A 12,611-nucleotide genomic window follows, 5' to 3' on the forward strand; every position below is an offset into this window, starting at 1 on the left:
GTTAAAGCAGTGTCCATAATTTTAGCTTTGCTATATTAACTTACACTGTCAGTTATTTAGGTAATTCTTTGGGGATTTATGTTTAAGAAATATGACTACAATTTTCATTTACAGTAATGTTTTATACTTATTTTTGTGTCTTGAAGAGGTTCATTGCTGGGGTTTAATTACTTCCCTGCAATGACTGAAACCCTAAAATGCACAAATGAGAAGCAGAAAATGAAAATATCTGTAAACAAAATAGATAAGACATGCACAGATAGAGCAAGGCCACAAAATGTAGGGTGTGTGTCTCCTTTTAGAGTACTGAGGACAAACATTGAGAAGAACAACCAGCATTGTTTTAGATGATATGTGGGGAATGGATAAAATAAAAGATACCTCTGCTCTGGAGACAAACTTGTTTCTCAGATGTGAAAAATACATCACGTATTAGTATTTGATATTCTCACAGTATTAGAATAGTCCTCAGAATGGCTTGTTTCTAGAAGCTTTTGTTAGCTAATATTGCCTGAGCCAAATTTGTACATGTGCAGTCAAAAACTGTGGCAGAAAATTCTGGTCTTTCATGCCTTTGTATGTTATTTTTCTCTAAAAAAAAAAAAAAAAAAAAAAAAAAAAAAAAAAAAAGTACTCATTAATAAATGCTAAGTCAAGTAATACTTAGCACTTACTGCAAATTGCTTTGTAACACTTAATTCCTGTAACGATTTCAGGTGGAAAGAAACCAAAAGCTTTGAAAGGCAAGCTCTGATGAATCTGTCTGTAGTGGCTTGAAGCACAGCTAGTCTCAGCTGTCTGCTCTTGCTTTCTAGTTAAGATAACCATCCCCAAAGCAAGTCATGTTGACCATGTGCCTGTGGTGTAGGTAACTACAAATCACAGTGACATTTCCATTGTTTCTATTAAATGTATGAATCTCACCTAAAGAATTGGGGAGACAGTATCTTCAGTTTTTACAATTAATTTTTTCTAGGGGAAGTAATGTGACTAAATATTTTAGTACACAAACTTTAGCACAACAGTTTCTTTTTAAGGATTGTTAGCATCATGACAAGTCATTGTAGGAGGGGTGATTGTATCGGTTTCATTTGGAAATGAAAATTGCATTTAAAAATAGTTGAGTGGCACTTGGGAAGTCTGTCTCGGTTTTTAATTTCAGGATAATAATTGCAAAATTAATGGAAGATATGAACCTCTGGAGAGTGGTAGAAAGTAATACACTTTAGAGTAAATTTTGAATTAAGAACCTGGAGAATGTGTGTGAATGCATTCATAAACTTTACCTTGTGCATTTATGTATTTTTTTATTGTCAGATGAAACAGTTGTCCTTGATAGGAAAACCAGAAAATTTCTTGTCATCTTTTTACTGACAGCCAAAACTGTATTTTTCCACTAAAGTATAAAAGAATCACCAAACCTCCTAGCATCTAATGCTTTAACAACTCCCAGTGAACCTGAAAACCCTAGTAACATAAAAACTTGCTCTGACACTGCTATTTTTTTTTTTTTTTTTTATAGCATGATATACTGAGATAATGACTTGGTGATTGTTAATAACAAGACTGAATTGTCAGTTGTGCTGGATTGTGTTCTTCCTCTGCATTACTACTGTTAGAAGGCTGATGCAGCCTAAGAGAAGAGGTGTAGATGTTTTGTCATTGCTTCTATTTTTTCTTTTAATATTTAGATCGTTTCACTTGGGAGCTTTGCTGAATGCACAATGTGTTGTTTGAGAAAGGGTCCTAAATTAGATATTAATTTGTGTTGGTCCTTCATTTATGGTTGAAGACATTGATTTTTCCATGTTCAATACTGAACTTTTGACTGGAAGTTTCTCCCAGAGAATTGAAATTATGTCAAATGTCTCTAAAATATGCTGTGATGCTCTTATTTATATTCCCTAGAATGCTTGTAAATTGGGTTAAGGTGTAAATGCAGAAATCAGATTTTAAAAGTGCATAGTACCTTTGCCTTTTTTTATTTTTTTGAAAAAGAAAGTTTTCAGATATGCAAAAGGTTTTTTTTAATTTTTGCATTAAAAGGCCAGTGTATACACACTTATATTTTGCTTCTGAAATGTTTAAGTTGACATAATTAGGAAACAGTAAAACTGGTTGAAATGAGACAGGATGAACTGCTCTTTCTTTACATTTGATATTCAGCTCTCATGGTGAACTCAGGGCTTATTTCATATGTGCTTATTTTAAACGCTTGCCATTAAAAGAATGCAAAGGTAACGGGCTGCAAAGTGGTTGTAATTTGGTGCAATCTTCAACTTGATTGAAATTTAGTTAGGCTTACATATATTTATATATGAGGATCTTACGTGGTTTCTTGTCTGTATTACAGAAATACTGCAGTTGAAGTGATGATGGAATAATTGTTTGGGTTAAGAAAGCATTACATATCATTATTAATGCATAGTGAATTGTGGATATGCTGTCCACCTATAACTAAAATTTGAAATTCTCTCTTGATATCTGAACTCATTTATTAGGTAGCTGCTGCTGTTTCTAGATTTCCTGACTGTGACATTACCTTTCTGCCTGACATGGGTGATCATCAGTATCTTCATGTCACCTGAACAATAACCCTCAGGAAATACTATTTTTTAAAAAATAAAGAAAATAGTAGTATTTAGAACAAATAAGAAATCATTAGGGCATTGTTTTTCAGAATTTTGAGATTGCAATTGCTAGTGTAAGATCACACCTACATGCAAGTGTTTGTTTTAGTGCACAAGCCATGCTCATGTTTTGTGATTTTGCTTCTCTGGAGGAAGCCTCAAGACTGTCTCCTGCCCAGGACTGAGGAATTAGAGCTGGTGCAGGTGAGAAGCACTAGCAAATGCAACTGCATCTCTGCAGCAGGTTGTCCTCCCAGGGGTTTTGCACCGGATTCCCCCTCAGCAGCCAGCATCCATAAAATGCAGTTCCTGATTTCTCTCTAGTGTTGTGATGCTGGAGTTTGTAATCATGTAAATATGAGCTTTTATATATTTATATAAATGGAGCAAGATTTTCTTGTAGTACCAACATTATTCAGCTTTTTAAAATGTCTCGTTTGACATGTTGAATGCTTAAAACATTTTGATACATCACTGTTCACTTGAGTCTCAGCTGAGGAATAGCTTGTTATATATGGTGAGATTAAATAACTGTAGTTGCTAATATAGAAGAATTGCCCTGGTGCAAATAAAGATGACCTGTTTGAATTAATATGTGCCATAGCAATCTCTTACATGAAGAAAACTTGTGCATTTAAACACAGTTCATTCTAGAAAGTACTCATGCTTTTTCTAAGACTGAATTTCCCAAATGGTTAATTCTAAAGAGGCAGGAATTTATTAACCCATTGTCATTTATGCCAAATATATTTTAAAACCACCACAGTATAGTATCAGGACAGCATACATTTGTGTCTTGTACATAATACTGCTTCATCAGGATTAGTAGGAAAGGCACCCTGGGCAAGTATTAGTCACTATGGCTTTAATGGGAAAATACTGATAATTTACCTCCTTATTTTGTATGTTTAGAGCTTTACAGATATTCTCTTGTCTGAATTCATCAGCTGATCACGTATTTTTTTGAATAACTTTTAAGTTGTTTCCCCTTTGGTTTCAGGTTTTTTGCGCAGCATGCTGTAGCCTGAAGTGCAAGTTGCTGTACATGGATCGAAAGGAAGCTAGAGTGTGTGTAATCTGCCATTCAGTACTAATGAATGGTAAGTGGAAAGAGAATCTGAGATGCAGTGCTTTACTGGCTTTCTGTTGACCTGCAGTGATGCTATTGAAAAAAAAAAATCAAAATACTTTATTTGTATGGGTAAGTATTCTAAAAGAGCAAAGGCCCTTGGGAGATCAGTGTGAATCCCTGTGGAGAGTGGGGATTCCTAAACTAAATACGAGTAACAAAAGGCAAAAACTGGTAAGCTTGCAGTGAGTTTGAAAGCTTTCATTTGTGAGTGCCATACCAGGATTGCAGAAATGGTGATTTTTGGTGGGTGTTTTGTTTTTAATTCAGGAGCCTCCTCTCTGTCCTTTGATGCCTGAGTAGATAACCTGTTACACTTTTGTATGGAGTGCCAAAGAGAAGAGTCATGAATGCAGTTGTGCCTCTTCTGGATTATGCACTACAGGAAATCAAGAAAGTAATATTTATCCACAAATTAATCCAGCTCTTCTAACTCAACTCCTTGATGCTGGAATAGGAGGTCTAGTCGAAAAACCTGTCCACAAATCTGGACAGCTGAGTTTGGATTGTTGCTTTGGGCATGTTGCTGGAGTCTGCCAAACCCAGGATTGCGCTGTGACTAGAAGTCTGTTGTGAACATGGGATATGAGAGAGGTCACACGTAGTTATGAGGTTAACAAGTAGAACAAATGAGAAGTTATATTACCTCTGCTTGGAGTAAGGAAAGACTGTGTTTTAACCGAAGGGCCATGGAATCTGTTTTGTATTTTGCCCCTTAGAGTATTAACACTTTAGATATGTGTTATAAATATGGGCAAACAGACTATTCTTCCCTCTGCACCTTGAGGCCTCTGAAATTTCAAGAACTTCCTGTGCTGGCGGTTACCTTTGGGTGATTATGCTGTCCAGTTGACTTATGTCCATGACACTGAGGCAGCTGTTGCTGAAAGACTCAATGTTCAGTTTTTATGTCTTGAATTAAGAAGGTAGAAAAATTGGATTATGTTGAGAGGGGTTCCATGCGAGTGCTTAAATCATGAGAAAACCTGTCTCATCATGAGAAATTCCTGGCACTCTGGTTTATTAATGGAAAGATTGAATAAGTGACTTGATCTCAGGGTGTAAATATGTATCTTGATAACTGAAACTTTATCACAGAAGTTACCTCAATTGTAGAGGAAGGTTTGACCAGTACACTCTAACATGTAGTAGGTAGAATGAGAAGTCAAACTAAGTGTAAACTTTTAACTGTTAGGATAACTAACTGCCCTGATAATTACTGAACAGTTATCACGGAATCTCCGTTGCTGCAAATGTTTAGTTACACTTTGGAGACCTTGATAAAAGATTGCTGCTGTAGTTTTAATCAAGAATTACGAAAATTCTGTTTTATGTCAGTGTTCAGATAAGGTAATTTTAATGGTATCTTTACATGTTACTGTATAGTAGATTATTTGGACTGCTGTTTTCAGAAAGATCTGTTAATTTGTTCAGCATCTAACTAAACTTAGAAGCTCATAGCTTTATTTTTTCTCCAGGTAAGTTCAGTACTATGCAGGTTCAGTTGAAAGTAACTGAGTGCTTAGTCTTGAGGTGAGCATCCAAAATTAGTAGACAGTTTCTGTTATTAAACAGGAATAATTTTTCTGTTTCAAAAATATTAAAGATTAATCAGTGTGCAGTGATAGGTTTTAATTATTAATGATTCTTTACTGTAGGCCAAATGTGTAAGGTGACAGGAAATTGTAGGTTGTAATGTTTAGAAATTAAAACAGAGTCCTGATGATGACGTTGAAGGGGTGCTAAAATCTTACATTTTGAGATGGAGAAATGCACACATTTCAAGGTGTACAAGAACAAGGAGTTACACATACACCTGGCAAAAGACAGCTGGCTCCTTTCGGTGGTGAGTAGGATTTGTTTCCATCTGGGGGAAGGGAAGAATCTGAAAATATTTCAGTGGAATCCAGAAGCGTTCTTGTAAAAAGGCAGAATAAAATTGATCATATTATAATGATTTCCTTTTAAAAGCCTTTCTGTCCTGTTGCCAGGACAGATACAGATTAATGGCAGTGAACAGTGACACCGCTGCTTGGGTTATTACAGGGAGAATGCTGTCTGCATACTTAGGTGTACTTGCCCTGGGCTACCTCTCTGTTTCTATCCCTGCTGCAGTGCTTTGTGATGATGCTTTTGGTTACTGGTTAGTTAACCTGTAGCCCGATCGTATCTGATCCCTCCTGATCCTTGCAGTTTCTTTGTCGGTACAGATTTGGGGTTTTTTCCACTCAGTGCAGCAGGTTAAGCATTAATCTTTGTACCATCTTGGAACCAGGGGTAGGAATTGCACTTACTTCATTTGCTTGCTTGCTCTCTGGTTTGTTTCATTGGGGTGTGGGGGGAGGGTTGTATGTTTTCTGGCACTTTTCCATGGTCAGGCTATGTGTTTAATAAGTTTCCAACGCTATTTTTACCGTATTTTCAATTGGTAGGTATGCTGAGTTGGCACTTCGCTTGATTTAGAGAAGGCTTTAAAAATGTTCTTTTACCATGCTAAGACTTTTCTAATAAAGGGATCCTAGAGATGTAACTTTTCTTTGCGTGTTTTTCACACTTCCATCTTTCAGGACCTATACTCTAAAGGAATACAGAGTTGCTGTTAAAAATACTTCAATTTAATTAATCTTCTCAAATGGAAATGTCAATACTTTTTTCATTGGCAGGCATTTTACTCTATTGGTTTTACAGGTTGATGCGAGGAAGCAGAAGGGGTTTATGTTCGGCTGTGTTCTGTTTGAGTTCTTTTGGTCTTGTTATTTTTTTGCTTTGGTTTTCTGACAATTCATAGCCAAAGAAACCCAAAGATATGCATGATTTATTTAGGCTTTATAGCTGCTCTGAGAGCTTAGGTGACATGATATTTATGCTTGACTAGAGGAGTGCATTCATTTGTAACATACTAATATTGTTGAAGGTGCAAGCATACATATGAATTTTCTGGTACTTTTCATAGCTACAAGCCTTCCTTAGAGATGAAAAAGTAGTAGTACTTTAGGGATGCAGTCTGTTTCACTAGCCGGAGGAGAGATTTCCTTGTGATGGATGTTGTTGACAAAGACATTATATGTGTGGTTGTTTGAGCAATTGAATTAAGGCTCAAGTCATGCCTTCAGAGTTAATAGTATTAGGGTTTTTTTAATAGTTAAGGATATAAGTTGTTGATCTGTACTGGTCTGCCCTGGATATAAGCAAAGGCAAGGTGCTTTTTCTCATATACAAAAGATGAATCTGTTCAAGTGTCCTGTGGATTGTAAAACTTGTAATAGGAACGTTCGTCTGTCCATACAGTGTGATAAATGTACATGGATATAAGAATTGAGTTTTAACAGTTAAATATTAGAAGATGAAACAAAATGAAGCATGAGGAACTAAGCATCATTCTGGTCCAAGTGTACTGTTGTAATTTTCAGAAAATATTTCTGTACAAACTGATATTTTTATTGCACAGAACCAGTGCTGTTTCGTTTCCTGCTATGGACTTTCTTGCTTAATTACAGTCTCCTGGGCTTTTAAATAAAGGAAGAGAGATGGTCTTCGGAAGGTGGCAGGGTCCATACCTACTGTAGCTGAGAACTTAACACAGTATTCTGGACTGTTCGATACCTTCCTCTGTGTTCATGTTTCTTGTTCTTTGTTTGCTTTAGCTCAAGCCTGGGAGAACATGATGAGTGCCTCAAGCCAGAGTCCTAACCCTAACAATCCCGCTGAATACTGTTCTACTATCCCTCCTTTGCAGCAGGCTCAGGCCTCGGGCGCCCTGAGCTCTCCGCCTCCCACTGTCATGGTACCTGTGGGAGTTCTAAAGCATCCTGGAGCAGAAGGTAAGAGTACTTCTTTTTTCTTTAAGTTTACCTGTAGTAGGAATTTGGAAGTAATATCTGCACTTCATCTATTCCAAATACTCTAGCTAATGCCAATTGTGATATTTCTGCCCTCAGTAGGGACATCAGCATTTTAAGAACAAGTAAACTATTCTCAGCAGATATGTTTAGACATGATGCTGCCTTAGGAAATGCACTAGATGATGTCTTAAGTCTCTTCCAGTCCATGTTTTGCTCTATTTTTTTTTTTCATTTTGCTTTTGTGTACTCAAATTTTCCAGTCGATGTTGCTGTGAGATCTTAAATCCTGTTTTGTAAAATGTTCTCTCTAGTGGCTCAACCTAGAGAACAAAGGCGTGTTTGGTTTGCTGATGGGATATTACCCAATGGAGAAGTTGCCGATGCAACAAAACTGACAGTGGCTGGAACAACTTCTACAGGAACCTTAGCAGTGTCACATGATCCATCAAAGCCCGTGACCAACAACACTTCATCAGCAGAAGTAAGCAAGTGTTATCACTGCTCAAAATACCGTCTTTGCTTTGGTCATGAGTTGTATATTAGCTTCAATGGAGGTATCAGTAAGACTGATCCATGAAATCAGTTGAGGCTCATCTTAGTATGTTGTGTGGCAAGTGTCCTCATTTATTTTAATGTTTGCAGAATGCTGAAACAACCATGTATTTTGAACTGAAATCAACTATTATGAGGCAGAGCACTAAGCAATGTTTGAAGTCTGTGTGCTAGGGGGCTTCCAAGTGTTTGGCTTTAGAGCCTCTGTATGAAGGATATTTGTGTAATGCATGTTTTAAAAAAGCTGAGTGGTGGTCAGTAAAGAGTTTGAAAGAGTGTCATAGCATGAAGCATAAAAATACTTTGCTTGACACTTCTCATAAAATGAGGTTTGCAGGAAGGCGCAGACAGAATCTAACAATGTTAAATCCACCGTTCTCCATGCGAGTGGAATTGAGACTTTGCAAAAAGTTCAGATGGGCATAGGTAGCTTTAGATTTTGTAAAGAAATGGGTATGTGTGGTGCTAAAGAAGGGAGGTGCAGTCTCTGTCTAAGCAGACTTTTTAGTAGTAGTTCATCTACAGGAGTTGTCACATGATCATCTGTTGTTAAAGAGCCAAATTACTTGGTACTTCTAGTTCTCCAGCAGACGCAGGCTCCTTCACCTACATGTAGTAATATAGTCAGTGAGTTCTTGTATTTTTATCATTATTACTTTTGTAATGTTGTCCTTTCTTGTTGTTTTCTTCTTGTAGACTGATAATGCTTCTGTATTCTCGGGAAATATAACTCAGGTTGGCAGTCCTGTTGGCAGTGCAATGAATCTAATTCCTGAAGATGGTCTTCCTCCAATTCTCATCTCCACCGGAGTAAAAGGAGGTGAGGGTATAATTTGGCAGCTAGCTTTTTTGCTTACCAGTTACAATTAACCTAATAGTTACTGTGTATACTTTAAAAATAAGATGCTGGCAATATGCTGAGTGTTTGAAGAAATTCACAGTAAGTACTTGTGGCTAACTGTTGTGACACTCATTTGCACCATTGATCCTTATTAGCATCCAGGAAGGACCCCATCTTGCAATGAAATTACTATAAGAAGTGAAACACGAAGCAAAAAGAAAATTAACTTCAGTCCAGAAATATGTGCTAATTTCTTCACTAATCGGACTGTGGGGAATGTTTGACACAGAGATACATTTTAATTAGCCTTATGAATATTCATGCTTCCCTTCTCTGAAATTCTCTTGGAACATCCGCTCTGTCTGAGGCATCCCCAAGCACTGCATTCAACAGCACTATTGCACATCGTGGCCCACCATGAAGCTTTTAGTAATTGTGATGTCCCCTTCCAGAGTATCCAAATAGAGAAGGATTCAGAAAATTAAAAACTAATTTGTAAAAGATTAAAAAAATGTATATATTTGTTTATCTGACAATTGCTTTCCACAGTCTGATTCGTTACAACCTTTAATATGTTCCTGGGATTAATGTATGTTTTCATCTTTGATTTTTTTTTTTAAATTCCTATTAAAGGTTTTGCTGGTACAGTGCATTTCTGATGTTAAGCTGGAAGTAATGTTTTATTGCAGGATAGCGTCAAAACCAAAATGTGAGCAGCGTTTAATTTCAAAACAAGTCTGTTCCATCCTGTGTTAGCTGTTCATACGGGTGCCTGATTATTCAGTCTCCTTCACAAAAAAGGAGTGAAACAACAGTATACTTTTTCAGCTTCGATATAGATAACCTCACATAAATTGTTTTGTGTGCTAAGTTGATGTTGTTTCATATGTATGCTGTCACACACTGAATTTTCTTTGCAGCATTTTACTTCTGATATTCTAATTCTATTTAAAAAGATTCCAAAAACATTTTACACGTTAGAAAGCAAAATTACCTTTCTTTCTAGACTGATTTTAACTGGAAAGGTAATAGATTTCTTTCAAAATCTGTTTTCATCAGTGTAACTGTTTTTTGTTAAAGTTTAAATGCAGTGTAGGTTATAATCACATGGATGAAAAATTTTGATTTGCTAGTCATCTGAATCTAATCATAGAGGGACACTACAGATGCTTTTGAAGTTTCACGTTGGGATCCATTTTGCGCTGGATTTAGACCTTCTGTGTTTGTTTAAAAATGTTGCTTTACATAGTGTTACCCTCTTTGTTATCTTCTGGTAGCTAATGCACACAGAATGTAAGTTATGTGACATAAAGATAGACCAGGTGTTGAGGTTTGTCGTCCAGGACCAGTGCTCTTTTCCTTTACTGTGATACAAAGAACAATCGTTAACTTCTTTGTCATTTGGGATTTCAGTTGACACATTTCTCAATTGGATTTCTATTTTCTCCTCCAGTTGATACTGAAAAAAAGCTGATTTATGAAATAAGCTGCACTTTTCTAAAGGCTATACCGCAGTTATGCACATAAACGCTATTGAAGTTTGAAAATACCAGCCTAGGAAACAATCAATCAAACCAGTGATACTTAAATAAGGTCAAAAAAGCAAAAAGCATCAGAATTGGGGTTATCAGATTATAATGTAGAGTGCTGTACCAGTAAGTTAAGCACCTCATCGTGTGTTTACTTGTTTCTTTTGTAGACTATGCTGTAGAAGAGAGACCTTCTCAGATCTCTGTCATGCAGCAGCTGGAGGATGGTGGCCCTGACCCTCTTGTATTTGTTTTAAATGCTAATTTGCTGTCCATGGTAAAAATAGTAAATTGTAAGTTTTTATTATTAAATAAGGCTTGGGATATGAGAGGGAAAATGTTATATATATTATTAGTAAGAACAGCAGCGTTTTTATTTGGTGGGATAGTCTCTGAAAATGCACGTGTATTGAAAACTTTGTACTTAGTCATATCAAGTTAAATTACAAAAGGCTCTTTTCCAATGGTTTAGACATCGATACAGATGATTTTGTGTAGAAAATACAAACTAGACTGGTAGAGCCTCCAGTCTCAGGACTGGAGATCAGTGTCTCCTGTCCAACTTGGTAGGGCAAAGTATTTTATCACTTATTCTTGCTTTGGTTGCTTAACTCATTTCCCTGTCATCCCATTCTGGAAAAGCAGATAGGATCCCATAGTAATTCACACGTTCCTTTCCACTCTGCCCCTCTTGTATCATTTTCTATACTGTGTGTGTGTGTACACATGCTGAGGAAGGGAGGAATGAATGGGGAGGTGTGCAGATGGCTTCTCATGGTAGTACCTCAGGTGATCTCTGCTGGCTAAGAAAACATTTGAGAAACTGAGGAGAGTTTTGCAGTAAATTGTTTTGGTTCTATGAAAAGTTCATACAATAAATTAAGATGTTGTTTATAAACAGTTCAGCATCTGGTTAGATAGCAGTACAATTTTTTACATATAAAAATGTCATCAGTATGCATATATATATACATATTAGATGAAAGATTTTATTTTGATAACTTGGTATTCTCAGCAAATTAATTGTGAAGCTTAGAGCATGTCTCATCACTAACATTCATGTGCAACAGAACAACACAGTGATGTCTTCTGAAAACATCTGACATCCAGCTATCGATCTTAAGAGAGACATATTACTGTCTAAAACTGGTTTAGCTGTCAGGATCATGATATACACAGCCAACAGCCTGGCCTTTTCCCAGGTTCCTTCATTCCCATTTAAATCCTGTCCTTTAATTTGGATACAGAAACTGCTAAAAGTCTGCTTTGTGGTGTTAATCCCAAGATCTGACTGGGAGGTCTAATGTTCTTGCTTTTCCTTAGCTGTAAACTGGGAATTATTGAGCTTCTTTTGTTTTGGATGTGCTTGCTTGTGAAGTAACAGATATAGAACCTAATTTGTCTGTGGGACAGATATCACAACGAAGCATGCTGTAAAACTGATTCTTGAAAGAGTTATCTTCCTATAGTGAAATTTAGGCATATTTTATGGCAATCTGATCTTCTGTTCTGATACATGTTTTCCTCTCTGCAGATGTGAACAGGAAGTGCTGGTGCTTCACTACAAAAGGCATGCATGCAGTGGGGCAGTCGGAGATAGTCATTCTCTTGCAGTGTTTGCCTGATGAGAAATGTTTGCCTAAGGATATCTTTAACCATTTTGTGCAACTTTACCGGGATGCCTTAGCAGGTAGGAATGCTCTCTGTTAAAAATGGTTTGAACAGATAATTGTACTGGGTCAGATACGCAGATTTTTGTCATTTGGCAAAAGGCTGTTTTTGTATTAAAGAATATAAAAAGAGAATAAGCATCAAAGCTGATAGGGGGCTGAGTTCTTACTGGTTATTCATATCCAGTGTTATATTCTTCTCACCAAATAGAAGTATTAATGAGGTGCTGGTAACCTGGGGAGCTGCTCCAGAGATCTTCCAGCCTTCCTCTGGATGCCAGCAGAACAAAGAAGTTTGGGCTATAAACAGACATGTACAGCAGTGGAGCAGGAGGACTCAGCCTTTGCTGAATGTCTGCTCTGGCTGCTTCTGTTAGGCACTGGGGTAGGAGTTTGAATACGGCTAATGTATCTGAAA

General features: G+C 36.9%; 1 protein-coding gene across 2 annotated transcripts in view; it reads left to right on the top strand.

Moving 5' to 3' along the window:
* The window catches only part of ZFYVE9 (zinc finger FYVE-type containing 9), a 61,930-nt gene that overhangs the window by 27,977 nt on the left and 21,342 nt on the right, over positions 1-12,611 (top strand). For both annotated transcript variants that reach the window (XM_040611351.1, XM_040611350.1), the window contains exons 5-10: positions 3,631-3,730; positions 7,404-7,580; positions 7,913-8,082; positions 8,850-8,973; positions 10,694-10,816; positions 12,058-12,213. In XM_040611351.1, coding sequence (XP_040467285.1) covers positions 3,631-3,730; positions 7,404-7,580; positions 7,913-8,082; positions 8,850-8,973; positions 10,694-10,816; positions 12,058-12,213 — 850 coding nt within the window. The remainder of the gene's footprint in view (positions 1-3,630; positions 3,731-7,403; positions 7,581-7,912; positions 8,083-8,849; positions 8,974-10,693; positions 10,817-12,057; positions 12,214-12,611) is intronic.

Source organism: Falco naumanni, chromosome 11, assembly GCF_017639655.2.
Source record: "Falco naumanni isolate bFalNau1 chromosome 11, bFalNau1.pat, whole genome shotgun sequence".
NCBI lineage: Eukaryota > Metazoa > Chordata > Aves > Falconiformes > Falconidae > Falco > Falco naumanni.